The sequence below is a fragment of the Barbus barbus genome (genome assembly GCF_936440315.1).
Source record: "Barbus barbus genome assembly, chromosome: 12".
Classification (NCBI taxonomy): Eukaryota; Metazoa; Chordata; class Actinopteri; order Cypriniformes; family Cyprinidae; genus Barbus; species Barbus barbus.
In genome coordinates, this window is record NC_136740.1 from 31,249,357 (window position 1) to 31,271,598 (window position 22,242).

At 35.9% G+C, this 22,242-nt stretch overlaps 3 protein-coding genes across 3 annotated transcripts in view; 1 reads left to right on the forward strand and 2 right to left on the reverse strand.

Moving 5' to 3' along the window:
* The window catches only part of LOC306878245 (E3 ubiquitin-protein ligase UBR5-like), a 62,167-nt gene extending 51,916 nt beyond the window's left edge, over positions 1-10,251 (reverse strand). The window contains 6 exon segments of the mRNA XM_079430468.1: positions 924-1,194; positions 2,682-2,801; positions 3,866-3,942; positions 5,625-5,706; positions 5,812-5,856; positions 10,044-10,251. Coding sequence (XP_079286594.1) covers positions 924-1,194; positions 2,682-2,801; positions 3,866-3,942; positions 5,625-5,706; positions 5,812-5,856; positions 10,044-10,105 — 657 coding nt within the window. The 5' untranslated portion in view covers positions 10,106-10,251.
* The window catches only part of ifnlr1 (interferon lambda receptor 1), a 676,379-nt gene that overhangs the window by 147,525 nt on the left and 506,612 nt on the right, over positions 1-22,242 (forward strand). The window lies entirely within an intron of this gene.
* On the reverse strand, positions 14,663-18,976 carry LOC306878422 (uncharacterized protein). The gene is made up of 11 exons (XM_079430771.1): positions 18,661-18,976; positions 18,008-18,125; positions 17,214-17,460; positions 16,838-17,111; positions 16,581-16,758; positions 16,352-16,428; positions 16,001-16,181; positions 15,643-15,891; positions 15,352-15,523; positions 15,090-15,238; positions 14,663-14,994 (listed from the first exon to the last, which is right to left on the reverse strand). The coding sequence occupies exons 1-11, from the start codon at positions 18,940-18,942 to the stop codon at positions 14,735-14,737; spliced, it is 2,187 nt and encodes a 728-aa protein (XP_079286897.1). The 5' UTR covers positions 18,943-18,976; the 3' UTR covers positions 14,663-14,734.

The following is a 22,242-nucleotide window of genomic DNA, read 5'->3' on the forward strand; positions in this document are numbered from 1 at the left end:
ACAATGAGCTAACAATGAACATAATATTTTTAATATTAGAAAAATAGTCATGTTCAAAAGATAAAACTTTAAAATTTAATATATTAACACATTTTGGAATTGATTTTAAACATTAAAACATTGATTTCAACATTAAATGGTATATATTTATTAATGATGTAAATTAACAACAGTTAAATAATGTTGTTTTTTAACATTGGTTAATTCACAAATAACATTAAATATTAACAATATATTTTTTACTTTATTCATTTGTGTTAGAAAAAATTATTCATTTTAGTTAATGGAAAAATAAATCATTAAAAAATGCTTATAAATCATTAAAACCTTTGGTAACTATAATAATTTCTCATTTGTTAGCATTAGTAAATGCATTAACTAACATCAACTACCAATGAAAAATATATTTTCATAGAATTTAAAGTTTTATATGTTGTTCTGTGTGTGTGTGTTTCACAGAGTTGATGGTTTGGATTAACCCTTTAATTGCCGTATCCCTTAAAACCAAACTGCCAGAGGGTTACTGTGATGCTTGTGCTCGCTGGGCACCGTTTTATCGATGCCACCGGGGTGGCGTATGCTGACGGCTTGGGCCCGTCATCGCTGCTCGCAGCTATATTTTTAAATATTTTTCAATACAATGACTGCAGGCAATAATCAAAATAATTATTAGTTGCAGCCCTATGTGTATTGCTAAATGACCATTTATTTCAGCTTCTTTATTTTATTATTTCAGTCTGACTGTATGTCTAAAGCTTAAAATGCTATGAGATTCTCAATTGATAATGAAGTTCTGTTATGTAAAAAACTGAATAATATACACAAACATTACATGGAACTTATTAAGCAGAGCTATGGCAAGCACATCCAACTTAAACAGTAAAAATCAGGAATGTGGAAGAGGCCCCTGAAGCGAGTGTTACCTGAGAGATGAGCTCCTCTGGGATGACGGAGGCTGGAATTACGGGCTGTGGCTGACTGCCCAGCAGGCCGGAGCCTCGATCTCTGCCAGTGCGGATTACACGGGTCTGTCTGCGTGAATCACGGGCTGCTGCGGAGGACCGGCCTGAAGATCCTCCTCCTCCAGCGCCTCCTCCACCGCCCCCTCCGCTCCCGCTGCCTCCTCCTGCGCCTCCGCCGCTGCTGCCTCCACCTCCACTGCTGCCACCATTTACTCCTGAACTCCAGCGGCTCCTGTCAGGCACAGCGACAATCAGGATCAGTATACGGCCAACGAGATTCTCTCTGCATCTGATATTAAACTCCAGCAGCCCACTTCTAAGGACTAGTTTCATATTTTTTGTCTTGTGAACATGAGAGAATTAAGATATTTTAATATTGATTCAGTGATTTAATCAGTTTAAAACAGATTTAACAATTCAAGGTCACTCAAACGCTAATTATGCATTCATATATTTTAATGTTTTAGTAAAACTCTATGCTAAATACTATGTACTATAAATTACATTTAAAATGATAATATTTATATAATAAAAAATTATTACTGTGTAATTATGTTTTGGTAATAGTGTCTAATGATAAATATTCTATAATATACAGTCTTGTTCTATATAATAATATACAATTATATAATATATAAATATTTCTGTTTGTTACTATGCATATTCATAGTGATTCATTAATTACAAATTATGGAATATTATTCCCCGTTCATTTAGTGAAAAACTGTGGATAATGTACTGCATTTTACTTTTAAAAAATGTCATTATTTAAAGCTACAATGGCTAATAAACAAATTATATAATTATTGTAATCATAGAATATACAATATATACAAATATTGCTGTTTATGACTATGTATTTTTGTATATGTGACCCTGGACCACAAAACCAGTCTTAAGTCGCTGGGGTATATTTTTTAGCAATAGCCAAAAATACATTGTATGGGTCAAAATTATATTTTTTCTTTTATGCCAAAAATCATTAGGATATTAAATAAAGATCATGTTCCATGAAGATATTCAGTAAATTTCCTACTGTAAATATATCAAAACTTAATTTTTGATCAGTAATATGCATTGCTAAGAACTTCATTTGAACAATTTTAAAGGTGATTTTCTCAATATTTAGATTTTTTTGCACCCTCAGATTCCAGATTTTCAAATAGTTGTATCTCAGACAAATATTGTTCTATCCTAACAAACCATACATCAATGGAAAGATTATTTATTCAGCTTTCAGATTATGAAAAAGAGAATAACAATTGACACTTAAGACCGGTTTTGTGGTCCAGGGTCACAGCGAGTGAAAATAAAAATGCTTAAATATTTTTCATAAATAGAGCTATTTCTCTCTCTATCTATCCATCTACACACACTTCAACCTACTTTGCTATAATAATTATTATTTTCTACTTTTAATGATCATTGAATCTCAGTCAAAAAGTACCACTATTTTTTTTTTTAGATATATTGCATGGCTCTAACAAACATACTTTAGAAAAACATTGAATTAAGTGTAATAGTAATTGAGCATCTCACACAAAATAAACATTTCTGGAAACATGTTTGTAGTGTGAATATTTTCATGCATTTTATTGCATGCAAACAAAACAGCAAAAACATCTTTAAAAAGGTTTCTTATAACCAAAGGCAGCACTGCACGTGTGCCTGCCAACGTTACCTGATGGCTGCATTTCTGATAGCCCTGCCACGACTTACCCAAGGGTGTTGCCTGCCAGTCTGCCCAGTGTGTCAGAACCAGACAGGAACCAGGGCGGATCACTAGTCCTGCCTGGCCTGGAGCTCCTTCCTGCCCCTGAGACACTGCTCAACTTTGAACTGGAAACAAAAGATGGGAGATCAGTTACAAACCTATAGTCCCACATGTGGGACCATCACAGAGCCTGGAGAGCCCAGGCCTACGAGCCAATCTTGTCCCGTGGGGCGACTAACATGGCAACACCCTTGGGAATCAGAACTGACTGCAGCTCATTCCTCAGGCAAGAGCTGTAGGAAAGGCTGGCAGGGAACTGCTAAAGATTTCCCCTAAATCATGTGCCATCATGCCCACTAAATATTTCGGTCATATACAAACACAGAGGATTGCTTGAGGTTCACAAAAGGGGATTTGCACTGCTGCGACATGGCTTCGATGCCAAAAACAACACGAAAAGAAGCACTAACCCACCTCCTTGGTTCAAACAAAAATGCACAAACAAACCACTGCAATAAGCAGTGGACAGCAAAGCGGTCATCATGAGCATAATCAGTTATTTTTGCAGTTTACTTTCAATAAATGGTCTTTTCATACTCAGAAGCTTTGAACTGTAAGAGTTACAATATATTTTTATGTCTTAATCTAAAATCTTCTGTACCACCAAATATTAAAGTGTTTATAAGGTAGTGTTGTAACATGCTTGCATGTGTATTTGGTTTTCACCATTTCAGTAATAAAACACCACTGCTGATAAAACCAGACTACAAAAGCTGGCCACGCCTTTGTAAAATGTTCTGAAGCCTGTAGATTCAGACTGAGTTCCTTCCATTTGAACCGCTTCATTCCATCACTAAGAATATAATGCAAGCACATTTTTTCCATGCAACTAAGTCTACGTCTGTGGAATAATTACTTCATCATATATAGTGTTCATATTTAAGCGTATTTACACTACGCTAACATAAAATCGTCAGTATGTCTTCACGCCAAAGCCCACAACACAACCTTTAAATCATATAAGGTGGGTAATGCTGGTGAAAATTCAGCACACTAGAAACAGAATCAAGACAAACTTAATAGATAAACCAGGAGCAATTATAACCAGAAGGAACAGATCTAGAATTATTTTGCATGCCAGCTCATACATGCATTTTCCATGCATCTAACAGGAGTATTAATTTCTCACCCATCATTGCCATCAGGCTTGCCGAGCTCCAGTCGGTCAGGCTGGACGGCAAAGTTTATCCTGCAGATACGTCCATCCTAAAACAAAAAGAGTTTGTCATTTTCTGCATCGCTTTGTTTTCATTAGACAAAAAATTCATTATATATTCATCCTCCTGTTGTTCCAATCCCATTTTTTTTCTTCAATGCAAAACAAAAGCAGAGTTTTTGAAGAAATTGTGCATTGCTCTTTTGTATACAATAGTTCAAAAACTTCAAACACGACAAAAAAGGTCCTTTTGAAACTTAAACTGTCACTGTGAAATTCAGTTTTTATGGAAATTGCTTTGAATTCAATGCAAGTCACTTCGGATAAAAAGGTCTGCCAAATTCATAAATGTAAATATAATGGAAAAGAGCAAACACAGCAAACTGGTTTTGAACAACATGAGTACCAGCAAATGCCGCAATATTCATATTAGGGATGGAACGATTACCGTTTTGACGATAAATCATGATAAATTCCCCACGGTTAGTATTACCGTTTCATATTTTAATAATCATTAAAAGCGTATTCGATTACCGCGATTTGAACAACCGAGGATAAACAAATACTGTCCAGCATAAAGCACAGTTTTAAGTAAGTCTCACGTGCGCAAAGCAGCAGAGTAGTTTCGTTTTGTGTGAGTGCAAATGAATTAATTCTATAAACGTACCAAAGATTCAATGGCATATTTGTTTTCTTCGCTCCATGTAATACCTAATAAGTAGTGTTCTTAATAGCAATGCTGCTTCGTTCACGGAGTTTACGAGAAACAGCTCTAATTCTACTGTTCCGTAAGCGCCTCCTAGTGTCAGAGAGGATTTACAGAGAGTGACATTACAATTTCTGTCTGGCCAAAAAAAACGGACCACATTTGCATGCCCTGCTGTAAATTTTGACTGGTTGATGAAAAACAAGCTTATGTGGATTCTACACATTTAAACAATTCGGATAAGGTATCTAAAACTATTTATGGAGCAGATAAAATACATATAATCATTTATTAATCAATTTGCATTTTGACTTAAACCTTTTTTAATTAAAGGCTGAAATGTGAGGTTTAGCATTTTAATGAAACTTTTTCACAGCTTTATTTGAACATTTCGTACATGTTATTAAATAAACTGTTGACAGTCATGTTGTCATTTAAAATCCGGCCATCACTGGTAATGTTATTGTTTATACAAACAAAAAGTAATTTTATTTGTTGTTTGTTGATTTAAAGTACAAAATTTGGTGAAATTATTTATGTTTCAGTACTTTTCAAAAACATTTCCAGCACATTTTAACAATACCGTGATCATTTAAGATAACCATGATAATTTAGGTCATTTTAATCCTGATAAGAAATTTCATACCATTACATCTCTAATTCATATTTAGTAGGGATGCACCAAAATGAAACATTTTCTGCAATTTTGAAAGTTTTTCACATTTCTTCCCCCATGTAGGCCTATTTTGCCATTTTTTTCACCATTGCATAAATTAAATAGCCAAAGGGTGCTTTTTCTCGTTTAGTCCTGATTTTCAAATAAATAAATAAAATTACAAAACAACTATTTAAAAATATTGACTTAAATTATTGCTTTAAAATACAATGACCCAAATAAAAATAAAAAAAATTTAAAAGTTTAAAAAATTAAATGCAATGAACCACATGAAAAAAACAAAACAGGTTTATGAAAAAGCCTGAAGAAATGCACGATATAAAATAACAGTGCTGCATAATAGAAATTACCTCAAGGAGGAATCCAGCATGATTTGGACCAACCACACACTGCTTTAGTTTGGCCTGCTCCAATGGAATAAGGTGTGGATGACTACCGTGCGGACAGAGAAATGTTAGTCAAGTGTTTTCACAAAACTCAATACTTCATTGATGTGGAAAGAACTCTAAAACCACCGGGCTTAAAATGCAAACATACCTGTTACAGTTGTATTTGTTGAGCTTTTCCGACACTTCACGGAGCCTATAAGAAACATCAAAAGGCATGTGATGCACTGGGCTTATAAAACAGACTCAATGTACACAGTAAATACAATTATTCAATGTCTAAAATAATAATGCTCACGCCACATTATCAAAGGCACAGCTGAATGTAGAGAGTCATCATTTAGATTGGCTTGAGCAATGGCCAACACCAAAACCTTGGCAGGAGAGAGGATGACTATTATGGTTTGAATAGAGGAAAACTGTAGGAGACGGAAGAAAAACTGAGGAACAGATCAGGCCTCTTGGTCAGAAAAAACCAAGTGGCCTTGTGGGTGATTTTACTCTTCACTTTATTCTGGGCATTTTACACTTATTCCTGTCATGTTTAAATACTAATAATGCTTTAATATACATATGAAAAACACATTTGGAAAATTCAATTTCAAAAAACTTAATCCATCAAATAATGAATGTTCAAATAAACCTGGAGGCTTAGTTTCAGTTCACAAACAATTGACTCCCAAGTCATCAAACATTTGTAATAAACATGCAAAGATTTGTAATCTCATTCATGAAACTTGCATAAATGAGTAAATTCTGAGTAATTTGTTACTTAATTCTGCGTAATTTGTTAATTAATTCTGTCGTTGTACAAGTAGGATGGTTGGTCGCTATTTGTCCCACCCATCCTTTATTTACGGCTGGGTAAGTGACAGTGACGAACGCTGCGTTTTACAGTTATCAACTCAGCTGCAAAAAAATAAAAAAAATACTAAAAGAGGACAGACAAATGGCAGTGCATCAAACTTCAGTGTTATCAGTATCAATGATTTTACCAGCAAAACAATTAGGCAAAATTAGTTATTACTTGCTAAATTCAATCAATGTTGATTTATGATTCCTTAAAGTAGCTAAATGGGCTTTAAAACAGTGCATATTTATACAAAGACCAGTAAACAAAGACCACAGCAGACAGCAACATATGAAGATGTGATTCTTACGGCAGCGTGCAAATGGTTCCAAATTTCTCTCAGAAGTTGTCCAAATTTAGTCCTTCAAGCTCTTCTTAGACAAAAAGTGTGTCATAAACCAGCTGTAAAAACGGCTGCATACCATACTTATGAGGTTTCATTTCAGTTAGGATGCTCACTTTTTAGGCAGCTCACGAGGTTTTGGAAAAGAGCCAATGTTTTGCTTGGCATACTTGGCACACTAGTACAGCAACATGCCTACAGCTACATCTGAACAATGATAAGCGATGGAGACAACTTCTGAACACAAACACCATGATGTTTACAAACAATAAGTCATTTTTCAAATTACAGTCAAATTACTACATACAATCATCTAAACCTATCAGTAAGAGCTTCAGATTCTCATCTCATTTCAATACAATCAATACTGAACCACTGAGCAGCTCCTCTTTGTAAACGACCTCTGTAGATGAACGCAGTATGAAAAAGAGTAAAGTCCTGAAAGCAGCTCCCGGAAAAAACCTTCATCCAAGTACTTAAAAAAAACAAACCAAAAACAACACGAATATGCTCACCCACAATACCATAATGCATGGCACATAATACTATATTGGCAGGGAAATATTGCCAAAAATTGGGTATAAAGCAAACACATGCATACACAAGCTTTTCAATGCATGCACTTCATGATACAGACTAAAAAGCCCAAGAGCAGCAACATCATACTTCAATGTGCACAGAGAATATCCTTGCACAGCAGCAGCCTAAGCTACTGAGATCATGCTGAATCTAGCATGAAGGGGACACGTGTGCAGAAAGGTCCCTCGTTTCCTGTCAACGCAGCATAGCAGAAAAGCCTTCAAGTCACGGCTCATTATTGCAGGACATATCAGTGGAAAATGAAGGATGGAGGTCACCATGTACATGCTGAAATGTTAATGACTAGTGCAAGTATACATCCGTTCTGGGGATGACAGATAGTAATGAACAGGACAACCTAAACATAGTAGCGAGAAATGGAAGAACGTGATAACATGTAGGGCACTAGGCGTACAAACAAAATCGCTTAATTGCATTTAGTCTTGATGCAAGGCATGTTTTCCCTTTGTTGGAAATGATGACCTTTTGATGCATAAAGTGACTGAAACACGGTTCATAAACATTTTAATGCCATAAAGTAACATTTCCATGCACTAATTAAATAAATGGCTTACGATTCTTTATTATCTACACTATCAATTGCCTAAATGGCACTATTTACCATAAAGAATATTATTACACCGCTGTATACTATATTACTCTACTTCTGACAGTGATTCACTCTCACAGCCTGCCAGTCTTATCTGTTCTGCCAGAGTATCAGAACCAAAAAATATTTTAACACTGCTATTATCAATATAAAAGCATCTGTCCATAGAAAAAAATCAAAAGCGCAATATGGCTTTGTGCATTTGTCCAAACAAAAGGCTTAATTTGAATGATGTAGTGTCTTGCACTGCATGTTTTAAAAGCAAACACAAGCTGCTCGTGATATGATTTTGGTTCACAGTAAAGGCAGCAAACTCGATCTCTGCATGCGCTGAGGTTTTAATAGGCATTTAGGAACGCAATGTGCAGCTGTTACAAATTCACCGAATTTCTACATTTTTGAGGACAGATTAAACCATTTCATTTGATTTGTAACAACACATTTTTTAAAGCCCATTTTCACAGAAGCTATAGTTCCCTGCCAAAAAAAAAAAAACATAAATATTGTAGTTTAACAATAAAATATTTAACAAACTTATGAAATCGGAATCATTGATAGATAGTGTGGGTAAATTTATATAAAAAGTAATTAATATACATAACTAATATACTATAACTTATACACATTTTATTTATGCAGCTGTATTTCAGTAACAACAATAATAATAATGTAAAATTATTCTTATATTTAAATTGTTTGGCTTCCTATAAACATCAGTGTGAATGTGGACTGAGACACGGTCACAACCAAAAAAAGTGAGTAAACTTCATAATCCATCAAATTTAATTATGCAAAACATTTTATATTAAACATAAGACCCAGCTGAAAACAAAGATGAAAATAAACGTGACTATTTAAAATGCCAAACAAAAATTTGCATTAAGTACTCAATGCATAAAGTACATATATTTATATGTATATATATGCATGCATGCGTGTCTGTGTATATATATGTTTATAATAAACATGCCTTTATTCTAGTGTCAAAATGCAAAAAATATCCAAAATTTATAACTTTGTTATGATTTATCTGTCACCTTTTCCTTTGATGGCTTCCTCTGATGCTTAGCCTAGTATGAGGCTGCTCTTACAAAACCCATGACAAAATGCGCATTTTAAGGGATTTGGGTAAACTACAGTGGGAAAAACCCAACACACAGCGTTAAAACCTTCTTTAGCCAACAGGAGAAGGCAAAGAGACACCCATTTTGTCCAAAGATGCTTTCAATGTTACTAGCCACGGACTCCTGATGCAGCTGTCACCAGACATAACCACCTCCATCACCAACTATCTGCAACCATTTTGACCAAATTTAGTTTGTTTATAACATTTCAAGAAATGTAGCGTCATTAAAAGAGACTATGGTTATATTATAACTACAGCTTTTGGAATTGGATTTTTACGACATGAAAAAGGAAATAAAGCATAACATTAAACTCATAACATTGCAATTCTTTATCGAAAACATCAAAAAGATCGTGTCTTCACGTTTATAGACGACTGTTAAAATTAATAGTCCAGCCCTGGATAATATGAAACAAAACAGAAACGTCAAAACACATTTTACACTAGTTGTGATGTGATTTCCACCAACTTTATAAAGATAAATGAATTAAACGGATGAGCTCTCGCAGTGCTAAAAGCTAACCGGCTAACCTGAGAGGATTTTTATTCTGCAAATCTCTTCGCATTCAATCGGCGTATCATAATAAACACGAGTTAAATGTAATAAATAAATCGTATATTTAAAATAAAAGTCTTTATTTGACGTGTAAAGACCTAAATTTATCGCAGTTCCCTCTCTTTTCAGCTCCCCATCCCCCAACCCGCATTGTGTCTCAAGTCAGAAGGGCCTCGTTATTTTTAGACCCAAATGTCCAACCTTGAGCGTTTGCAGCAGGCATAAAATACCCCAGATATTTTCTTTACAATCTTTGAATGCGCTTTCACCTCATCCTGAGGTAAATACAGATCGCAACCCGCTTCTTTCTTATAAATACCTGTCATTTAGCTGGTCTTCGGTCCCGGGTAACGGGTGAACCACGAAGTGAATGGACGTCATGGGCTCGGTCCCGGGTAAATTATTTTGTGGGGGGCTTGTCTCTATTCTTTAGGGGTTAGGTTTGAGAATGTATGTTTTCTTCGCCGAAAGCAACCGAAGAGATGAAATATACAACCTACTCATCCACATGCCGCCATCTTAACTCTGTTTAAGCTTCTTTGGGTCTGTTGGGGAGGATGCGCGTGTAACGGCGACGCTGATTGGTTGAGAGCCCGCATGTGTCGGCGAAGCGGATTGGTTGGAGGGGATAAAGGCAGGGAAGGGGGCGGGGCTCACGGGTCATTTCCCATGTGTTGTCATTGTGTTGGCGACGACTGATCTGTGTGTGTCATTGTAGTAAATATACGACTCTTATCGGCATTCAGTCCTGATACGAAGCTCTTCTTTGGCTGCTTTGGCCCATGTCAGAGTTATCAGGCATTTCATACTTCTGAGGCACAAAATCTAGAACTTGATTGACATGAAGCTTTGTGGCGTATGTTTGTACCCATAGGAATAAAGCAATAATGTCATGCCCACCTGCCTCACACACACACACACACCTGTTAAGAACATGTCAAATTTACTGTCAGAAATTCACTCAAAATTGATGTTCTGTTTAGGCCTAGTTGAAGAGCAAAAAATGTGTCTATCAAAACATACATGTTATAAATGCAGGTAACGTACAAACGCCTTAATGCTTAAAATAATAGCAAAGGCTCTAAACAGATTCTGGCTTGTAGTGAAAATTGTGATAGAATTAAGTCATTTAAACCTTCTTAATGCAGATTTGACACCCTTTCTGTCGTTCTAATATTAATATAACACAGGGAGTGCAACCAAAAATGTAATTAGCCATAAAGAATATTAATGATTGAAGCATTTTCACTAGCACACTCAAATAATCTTTACGCCTAAATTGAAGATGGATGTATTTGAATTCATTTGGATTATATAGTTTTGTGATGGATAATTGTCAGTCATGCATATATATATATATATATATATATATATGGCAAATGGTTTAGTATTGACTATTTGCATCTATTTGATTTTATTTAAATAATCATTTTTTAAAAACACATTTATTTAAATGGTTTAGAATCAGGATAAATCTCTTTGTTGTAAATTAGTTCAGTTAAAAATATCAACTAAAATTAAAATCTATAAACTTTTTTTTTGGCCCATTGTATGTACGTTAAATTAATAGATAGTAAATCTAAATCTTTTGATTTTAATCAAAAGACACCAAAAATGATTTCCCTATGATAGAAAAGCTGTAAATAAATGCCTATAGCAGTTAGACCATTTGCCAGGGAACATGTGCAAAAAACGTCCAGCAGGTGGCAGGTTTTGCTTCTAATTTACATTTCATTAGGATTATTATATTTATCTGAAGAAAACAACTGAAGAAAAGGCTCTCATTTTACCCAAACCTCTCTTTTCTTTTGAATGAAATTAAGACCAGTATTTATATATTTTTTTTTACCTCTGATCCGCCGCACGGATATCGCCAGGAGCCACAGAGTATAAGTTGGTTTTGTCGGTGTATGTTTTTTTTTTCTCTCAAAGCTGTGAGTCCCATTGACTGCCATTATATGACTGACAGACTGCAATGGTTTGAGTTAAAAATCTTCTTTTCTGTTCTACTGAAGAAACAAAGTCAACTACATATTGGATGCCCTGGGGGTAAGCAGATAAACATCACATTTTCAGGTGAACTATCCCTTTAAGAAAAACGGTAATGAGCTGCTCAATTAATTTAGCTGATTCAATTATTTTAGTGTTATTGTCACGGTGCACACAGGAGGGAGGACACAGGACACGCAGATGAGGATATAACTTCAAATAATAGTCTTTACTGATGACATCAAGGCAGGGCAAGACACAGACAGGAGCACCGGGGAGTAACGAGTAGACCAGACCAAATCTAACTCAACAGACAGGACTAATATACAAGGGATAATCATAGACAATTAGACAAACACAGCTGGACAAGAATTAACTAATCATTACATTTAACAAGGACAGGAAACGAACCAAATATGGACACAAGAGGCACGACAGAGGACTGACAGTTATATATTTTCTGCTGCTCATTTCAAAGCATATTTTAACAGATCTACCTGTACGTTTAACATGTTGACCTCCAGTGTGAGGTAGCAAATTTTCAAGTTGTGAAAAAAAAAAATCTAAAAATTAATTTCTGGTTAAACCATATACCTGAGAAGGTAGAATTTTGATATGTTATAAAAGAGTTGTTGTAAAACTTAATGGTCACAGTTATGTGGTTTTGAAATATGTAGCAAATAAAATACAAAAACTGTATTACTTATGAAAAAAGTTTTAGTTTTATCTTCCCAGAAAAGTAATCATTTTGATATATGTTGTGGAAAAGCAAATAAACAGAAAAAAAAATTGTTATTTAGCAAAATAAATTATAAAATGTATTTTTTTCAATTGAGAAATAAACGCCCAATGTACCATATAACATTACTGATCTTTCACAAGGAGGGGTTGTATTTCAAAAACAACTGCAGAAACATGTTATAAGTGGTCCGCTTGGTTTGTTTATATGCCCCATCATTTTCCTATAAGGAGAAATTAATGAACTGAAATGAACATAATTTTGGATAGTTTCCCATTTGTCTAAGTCAATTCTCTGAATTAAGAAAAAAGATGTTTGGAGCCAGTAAATTTTGTAAAATTTTGTTTGTGTGAAATTAATTATGTAATGTTTTCCTGTCTCTTCTTTTAATGAGCCTCGGCAGGAGTGCTCTAGATTTACTCATGCACTCATACAAATATATATATTTTTTTTTTTGTCTCCAGATGATTCCAGATGAAGTGTAAATCTCTCTTCTCAGATACACTGCAGAATGAATCCATGACAAAAATAGGCGTATTACTGTATAAACTAGGTCAACATTGCTTTAACATTATTTTAATTATATTATGGTGCCATGATGAAATAATGGAAGCCATTCCACAGCGTTCTGAAGAAAATCAAGGCTTTTGAGGGGTCGCTGTTGTAAGCGTGAATAAAACATGTGAGTAAAATGCCAGAGCTGGATCAGGTCCAGCAGGGATGTCTTAAATATCCGTCTCATGGACACTCAGCTGATCCACTGTGTACCACCCGCTGATCACGCAGCGATGCGCGCTCCTGATTGGCTGCCGCTCCGCACAGCTCTGTCGATGATTGGCTGGAGGTGAAAGCACAGCCTCCACGGCCCAGCTCCAGCTCGGTTTTCTGAAATATGTGAATGAATGAAGCTACAGAGACAGTATTGATCATAATGAGACTCCAGTCCAGAGGCACAATGCAGCATCAGTATGACATCCATATCTACAATACGTCACGACTTTTGACTTTTTTGAAAACTGTGAGTAAAACCATCTGCATTTATACATATAAAGGTGCCATAGAATGTATTGAAACAATATTTTAAATTGTTCTCTGATATCTACATAGAAGGTATGTAACTTAGGTAAGGGGAAAAAATGCCCAGAAACGGTTTTACATGTCCATTTACAACCCTAGAATTTGTCCCTAGAATGACACAGTCTGTTTTTGCCTTATTTGGAAGGTTCATGAATAGTAATGAGGAGGTCTGCTCTGATTGGCTGTTTCTCAGCGCGGCTCTTTTCAGTAGCACAAACAGATTTTTACTGTCTGGCGTGAATGATGGAGGGACTAGGCATTCAACCTTATATGTTTGAGCCTGTATCAGACGAAGATACCGATTTTGAAGAACAACCCGTTGTTCTGAGATTGCACATCGACCCTTCTGAATGGTAAGTTTATTATTTAGTTTTTTAGTAAGGACCTGCAAAAGGTAACTGTAACGTCAAGGTTATATAGCATATAGCATTAACTTTGCACGGTAACTCATAACGTCAGCAGTCACGACTTTATTTTTAGCACTTTCACAACATTGGAATTATTTTAATGTGTAACCATACGATTTTACAATGATAGATTTTTCACTTTGTGTCAATAACTGTAACCTGCGAACTGAGCACCCCATAAATGTGTTGTTTGTAAATAACTGAGTAGCCTACTGTCAATGTCTATAAATATATTTTTTACAGGTGTACTTGTGGAAATTGTGCACGCATGGCCCTCGAGAGTGAAAATATATGTTGCAGGGAAATACCACAGGTACTCCACAACTACACTTGATATATTTTTTGCAACCCATGTGTTTTTTCCTGCTTCAAAAATATGAAAGATTACTGTAAATAACAGTGCCATTATGATTTTTTCTTTTACAGGTCACAAGAAGAATGAGCCAAGTTCCCCACGACATATCATGCATGACAGACCATCCCGGCCTTGAACCTGTGTGTTTAAATATATATTCTTTGCAAAATGCAATGAATGTTTATAGAGCCGACTATGGGCGTGTGAGCGTCAGAGGGATGGAAAGGTAAGGCCAATCTTACACAGTTGTTACATGTTGTGGAATTGTGCTGTTACATCCATATTACTTTATGAGTTCAGTGCATTGCACAGCCATACCGTCTGATCTATGTTAGAAATGACAAAACATGCAATAATGACAGATACTTATTGATGTGACATTTTTATTGTGCCTCCGCATCATACAAACATAAAACAAGAATAACCTGTTAACAAAATAAATACTAAAATGAACAATATGTGCTTTCCTCTCCCTCTCTCAATGCAGGCGGTGCAGACATTTGGCCTATAGATGGTTTGTCAGCTGGTGCTGGGGTTTCCTTGGAAGAAGTGTACGTGTTGTCAATGGCTTTCTCCATGGAAGGTCTGTCATACTGAGCAGACAGGTACGGAGGCACAGGAATCCGCTCTATGGCATCCAGATATGGAAAGGGATCATGGACAACCTCTTCAAAAACACTGTCCATTAAGTTGATGACATAGCCTGTGAATTATGAGTAAAGTTCAATTCATTTATTTGCACAGTGACTTGCACATTTGTTAGTATGTTTAAAATAAATACTTTTTGGAAAAGCTTACAAAATGTTTGCTCTGTCTTTACTGGTTTGACGGTATATCCTCCCTTTTTGGCTTTTGGAAAGTGAAGCTTGTACACAAGTTTCCCTTTAGATGTTGTCGTTTGTGGCCGGACACAATTCTCATTGAAGTGCACTGCAGAAAGGTACAATCTAAAGCACAAGACAATAAAACAAACAAATAGTTCATATTGGCCCCCTTTCACACATACTTGTTAATGCATAGTCTTGTGACCTATGTTCAAGTTGTGAGAGAGAAGACGTACCTGCATAGCATTCCGATGAAGGGGAAGACAACATTTTTGGGTGCAAAGTCCAAGATGACTTTGTGAAATGACTCCACAGTTGATGTTTGGTAATGTGGGCTCAGCTTCTCCACATCTGAAAGGACTCTCTTGTTTATCAGGACCTTATGTAGCCTATTCAGTGCTGTCGAACCTTGGGGAAAATCAGTCTAATGTTATTGATACAACACATAAATACTGGAGTATTTACGCAACATGCCCCATAACATGCTTATGAGTGTTTTAGGCAATTAACACACTGAGGTTACACACCTGGTTGAAACCACTTGCTACGTCCCTTAGACACCCTTTGTTCATGCTGACACTTAGGGAATGCTGGCTCAGAATGTGTGTGAATGTCTTGAATGTGGTTGATGATAGAGGTCCATTTGGCTAACTTCTCTGGTCCTGAATCAGAGCTAGTGGCAGACCAGTACAGGTGGTTGATGATGCTCTTATGCCACTTCTTCACCAAACTGCAGTCCTTCTCTCTGGAAATTTTCTCCACCTTCTTTGACAATCCTAATGAAGTAAAAATTAAAGGTTGATGCAGTAAGCTTCTTCAGGTAGTGGGTACTTCAACCATGAATATTTGAAATGTATTTTCTGTAAACCAAGATGCAAGCATTACCTTTCGCCATGTGCCAGACGTCATAATAGTGGTTAATTTTACGATCCTTTAGGAACTTTTCTATCTGGGGGTGACGGTCAGTGACAATGCAGTCCAACTTTACACCGCTTTTCTCCAGGAGATCCAAGCTTCTTCTAAGGCCCTCCTTCTCCATGTGATAACGTCCCCCTACCTCGTTGCTCTGTGCAGAAAAACATAAAGATAAAATGTATTTTAATATCTCCATAAATTACATATATATTATGAAGTGTGTTTGAGAAGTAGCAATCTCTTGATCTCTTTGTAAAAATTGATGATTAAGGTTGTATACTTGCAATTTTTAAGTAGTTGTACATAAGAGTGTTCAAATACCTGCACCAGCTGTATGTCTATAATGTTATTTGTCTCCAAGTCCATCATGGTGTAGCTCCCATACTTGGCAGAATGTCCTGCAATTACAAAAAGACAGTGTTTCTAATAATTTTAAAATACAGCAGAATTAGTTATATGACAGGATCACATCATCATCTGCATATTTACATGGGCTTGTGCAATGTAATGTTTTAATATCAACAGAATAAATAGACATAAAAATGTCCACCTGGCGAGTCTGCTCGCATGTCACCACCAAGAATGACATTCTTGTTCTGGCTCAGGTAGTGCAGTTGCAAATTTTGTTCCTCATTCCACTTGTGGATGACAGCAGGTTCAAGGTATGTCCTGGCATGCCTTCTAAAAGCATCGTATGTATGCGTTTTCAGGTACATCGCCCTAAACACCTTTTAAAACATTTAAAAAAAAAAAATTAGTTGGCCTGTTCAACTTGGACTCATTTGGTGTGTACAAAGTAGACAATACCTTTTGCATCTTCAGAAAGGAAGCTCCACTGAAATAGATGGCAGCAGACAACTGAAGGTTGCCCACAGGGGTGCTGCCAATGACAGGCTGACTCCTCCACTGTCTAAAGAAGTTACAGTGAGGGCACAGTTGGTCAATGGCTATGAAGGTCCCTCTTCTGCGTGGACGGACATTACAAGCTCTGGCGCAAACAGGACAACTCTCAAACAGGCTAAGAAGACATTTTTCAAATACTATGAACTTTGCATCCTTATGGGAGGGCAATGATGTGGCACTGAAAGAAATAACATTGTGCCTGTTAGTAAAAAACAAAAAATAAAGTCACAGTTTGTGTGAAAACATTGCTGAATTGTTAGAGAAATATAAATGTACTTACAAAACCTGTGATGATTCTGTCTCAGTTGTAACAGACCGTGCAGGATCATATGTAGAATCTTGTGGATCAGGGCATACAGAGGAAACATCCCCCATTTCCATATCCTCCTCCAATTCAACACGGCGCCTTTTGGCTGGCCTTGAAAACTTCACTGGTGTCGATGTAAATGGCTGTATTGTTGGCCATGACATTGCAGTAGTTGTGGTGCCTACCCCCACACTTTGAGACGACACTGACACCTGTATGCCTGCCAGTTTAAAAAATAGAATTAGTAAGGGAAATAATGGTAACCCACATAAGATTTCTAATAACTGGGCACAAGCCATGTTCTCTGTCCATTAGCAAAGACGGATCCTAATGATTAGTAGTAGAACTGAAAATAGCAGCTGAAGTGTGAAGTGTGAAGTGACATTCAGCCATGTATGGTGACCCATACTCGGAATTTGTGCTCTGCATTTAACCCATCCAACGTGCACATACACAGCAGTGAACACACACACACACCGTGAACACACACCCGGAGCAGTGGGCAGCCATTTATGCTGCGGCGCCCGGGGAGCAGTTGGGGGTTCGGTGCCTTGCTCAAGGGCACCTCAGTCGTGGTATTGAGGGTGGAGAGAGCGCTGGACATTCACTCCCCCCACCTACAATCCCTGCCGGCCCGAGACTCGAACCCGCAACCTTTGGATCACGAGTCCAACTCTTTAACCATTAGGCCACAACTTCCCCTGACTTTAGCTGACTAACCTAGCTAAACATGCAGCACATACGTACTTAATGGTAAGTAAATTTACCTTTGCTTCGAAGGTGGGACCTCATTGTTTTCAAAGATGGTTGTGTTCCCCTGGATAACACAATAGGGCCATCAGTTTGCCAGCCTACATCATTTGTACACGAGGTATGTGATGTACTCTGAAACACAAGAGTGCCAAAAAAATCATACTTCAACTGTCAAACCAAAAATATTTGAACAAAATGACTAGAATACTTGTCAAATGACAATACTTTCAACTTGAGTGGTGGAGAAGGTGATGTTACCTAAAAGGAGCGAGTGAGATATCTGTAAGCAACCCAACTAACCTAGTTAGCTCCTGACCTTTATGAAAAATAATGTGTTGATGAAATATAGGCTACATTATAAATCTACCCGGAATTTATATAGATGCGTCTAACGTTACGGTTGTATTTTGTAGATTTATATGGCAATACATGCAGGAAATAATATTAACCTCTGCGTACATAACGTAAGGTCTTCAGATTATTTCGTTAGTTATGCTAGTTACTTAGTTTGCTAGTTATCTTAGGTTAAGGTTACTGTACTAGCATTTCACGTTTGATCTCGACAACACAGGGTAAATTATTGCTAATGTTGTTAGCTCACTAAGAAACATTCGTTATAAATATAAATCGCTATAACAGTCAATAAGTGGAAAAAAACACTACTTACTGCTTGCAGTAGGGGTTGTAATGGCAATATAGTTGGAATTGCCCCCTTCTTCAGTGTCAAACGCTGAGCAAAGCCTGCTTGATATTGTCCCAGGTTCGAAAAACTGTCCGTGGTAAAATGGGCAGAGCAAACTAACAACTTCGAATTGAATTGTTGCGGTATCCGGTTGTAGATAAACATCAACCATGCCTGTTGACAGTCCTTTTCTGTGGGAAGGGAATGAAAAGTGCTCACATCCCCTGCACAGCCTGGAACGTAACATTTATAGCCATGATCCGTCATTGTCGGCACTGTCTTCGGATGACTCGTCTCGTCTGCGCAGGTCCGGCTGGCCTAGAGCATGGGCGGGTATATGCAAATGTGGTGGGCGTAACTATTACGCTTCTGGACTGTTACGTAACAGTCGGTGTGGTGTTGGAATTTGCCCTTTTTTCAGTCGTCTTTTGCAAACACTTGATTTATATAAGAAGTAGGAAACGATGGTGTTTAAGACTCACAGTATGTTATGTCCATGTACTGAACTGTTATTATTCAACCATGCCAAGGTAAATTCAGTTTTCCATTCTATGGCACCTTTAAGACTGTATTTTAATTTGATCTGCTATTAATATTATTTTATTTTATATTAATTTCATGTTTAATTTCCCAAAGTGCAGATTCAATGCATTATTTTTCTTATTTTTCCTATTAAATTTATTTAATATGTTTATAAACAGCTGATTTTTAATAATAGTATTTTCTGTGGTATTTAAAAACTTTTTAACAAAATCAAAAAGAATTTTGATCCTGACTTTATCCAAAATGTTAATATTTTTTATAAAACTGCCTTGATTTTTTTTAAGTATTGAACATTAAACAGGTTTATTACAGTAACTACAACTAAAGCCATCGTTACTTAAAATAAAATAAAACACAAAATAAACCTTGAATTAAAAATAAACCAAATAAAATCTAATTCACTTAAATAACTAAAACTGAAAAAAGAATAAAATCTATATAGACATACTGTATTATATACATTATACATAGAAATAAATAAAACTAAAGTGAAAACAGAAAAAATAAAAATAAAAACTTGTTCAAAAATAATAAAACTAACTGATAAACTGATAAATATTCAGATTTATGTTCTGGAAATGTTTTCAAAATATTTAATTAGATGCCTCATTAATGATTCAATGCCTCATTTGCATATTTAAACATAACATTTCAGAACACTTGTGATGCAAAACAGTTGTCTTAATGCACTGTGATGAATCAATGAGGGAAAAAATAGTGAGATCTATTAGTGAAATATTTACCTGTATGTCATGAAGTAAATACAGTCATAAAAGCACTGCATTCAGTAATCTAATTAGATTCTAATTGAAATAGCCAAAGCTAAAACATCAAGGTTACAATAACGAAAGATGCATGAAATGAATGGCACAATATGACCTGAAGATGTTTTTGTGAGATTCTTCCATAAATTGAAATAAGGTAATCTGGCCAAACCTGTTTCTTTAGTTAAGTACTAAGCAAAAACAGTCATGAATTGGTTATATTATTTCAGGTAAGGTCATGCATGACTCCACCGCACCCGGGGTCAGGGGTCACGGCTTCACCCGAGGCCAGATCTCGAGCCCAGTCATCCCCCATCAGCCCCTGCTGCAGCGGTGTCTGATTCACTCTCAGTCTTCCAGATGCTTCCAGTGACCTCTGCAAGCTCCAGCCCTGTGCTGTTTGTGGCCAAAGCTTCAGTCGTGGCCCCTAAACAAACAGCCACAGCACCTTCATGTGGTTTGAAGTTTATCGCCATCGCTCCCGCCCACGACTCGTCCGCAAACAGAGCCGTCCCGTCACGGCCCCGCGATCACGTCTGCACTCACATACTTCAAAAGCTCCCACCTTAAAGCACACCTGAGAACACACACAGGTACAGAGGACCATGTTTCTCATACATTTACAAGTTTAGTGTTTGCATGATTTAGATCACTGATTTTACACTGGACATAATGTAGAGTTTCTGCAGGTTTTATGAAGGAAGACCTTTATAAGACCAAGTAAAGAAGGAATAAATAGAAGGAAACACAATGCATCAATATATTTTCTAAATGTCAATGTCTACACTATGAGTATTTGAGTTGGAAAATTACACTTTTTAATGTATTTTACAAATAAAAACTAAATAAATATAAAATAAAATAAATATTAAATATCTCGGCTCCCAAACACAGCATCATTGAAATACTATTAGATTTGTTTTAGTATTTTTAATTAATTATTTAGTTGTTGTTTTTTTCACTTTAAGTTGAATTTTTTTGTGTGCTTTGGAAAATTGTATTATTCTTTCTTTAAATATATTTATATAGTTTTTATAAATTTTATTTATTAGTTTTAGTTATTTTAGCACTTTTAGCAAAAGTTATTTAAACTAAACTAAAATGAGATAAGTTGTCTTGGCAACTAGATTAAATAAAATCTTTATTTTGAATAAAATATTTTATTTTTTATATATTCAGTTCAGTTGACATTTGTATTATTTTATTATTTATTATTATTTTTATAATAATAACCCTGCGAGTAGACTAGAATATAGAAATACATTTTTCTGTACCTTCTGGTCACAATGGTGCTCAAAAGTCTAAAGATTCTTAAATCAAGCAAATTGACATAAGATAAGAATTCTTGTTTTCTTAGAAATTGGTCAAAATGAAATGAGTTTATGATTAAAACAAGATCAAATATCTGCCAAAAGGCTCAGAAAAATAATTTTTAAAGGGAAAACAAGTTTTCATTCCTCATTAACAGATCATTTATCCTGTTTAAAGCATACTCAATTTTGTTTTCAAAGAAAACAAGACTTCATATTTTAATTTTTGATATTTGTATTGAAAAAAAAATATGTTATATATATATATATGTGTGTGTAACCCTGGAGCACAAAAGCAGTCTGAAGTCCCTGGGGTATATTTGTAGCAATAGCCAAAAATACACTGTATGGGTCAAAATTATACATTTTTCTTTTATGACAAAAATCATTAGGATATTAAGATCATGTTCCATGAAGATATTTTGTAAATTTCCTACTGTAAATATATCAAAACTTCATTTTTGATTAGTAATATGCATTGCTAAGAACTTCATTTGAACAACTTTAAAGGAGATTTTCTCAATATTTAGATTTTTTTGCACCCTCAGATTCCAGATTTCCAAATAGTTGCATCTCAGTCAAATATTGTCCTATCATAACAAACCATACATCAATGGAAAGATTATTTATTCACAAATCTTTATGACTGGTTTTGTGATGCATGCTACATCTAATGCCATGACTTTATGAATTTAAGACTTTCTGCTTAAATTTAAGACAATTAAAAGGTCTTATTTTGTGAAATGATAAAATAGGACTTTTAAAGACCCATGCAAAGTGAAACCTTATAGTGAAGTTTGGTTTACCATTTTCTCCAACCAGGTGAGAAGCCGTTCAGGTGCTGCTGGGACGGCTGCTTACGGCGTTTTGCCAGGTCTGATGGACTGTCTCGTCATCACCACACACACACAGGAGAGAAGCGTTTCTCCTGCCCCGTTTGCCACAGCCGC

Bases quoted from the DNA above. Each gene is read 5' to 3' on its own strand.
- LOC306878422 (XM_079430771.1), bottom strand. From the start codon at position 18,942: ATGACGGATCATGGCTATAAATGTTACGTTCCAGGCTGTGCAGGGGAT. The intron at 16,759-16,837 runs GTATTGTCTACT...ATGTTTTAAAAG, and splicing joins CCTTTCTGAAGATGCAAAAG to GTGTTTAGGGCGATGTACCT. The intron at 15,524-15,642 runs GTGTGTAACCTC...ATTTTCCCCAAG, and splicing joins TAGCAAGTGGTTTCAACCAG to GTTCGACAGCACTGAATAGG.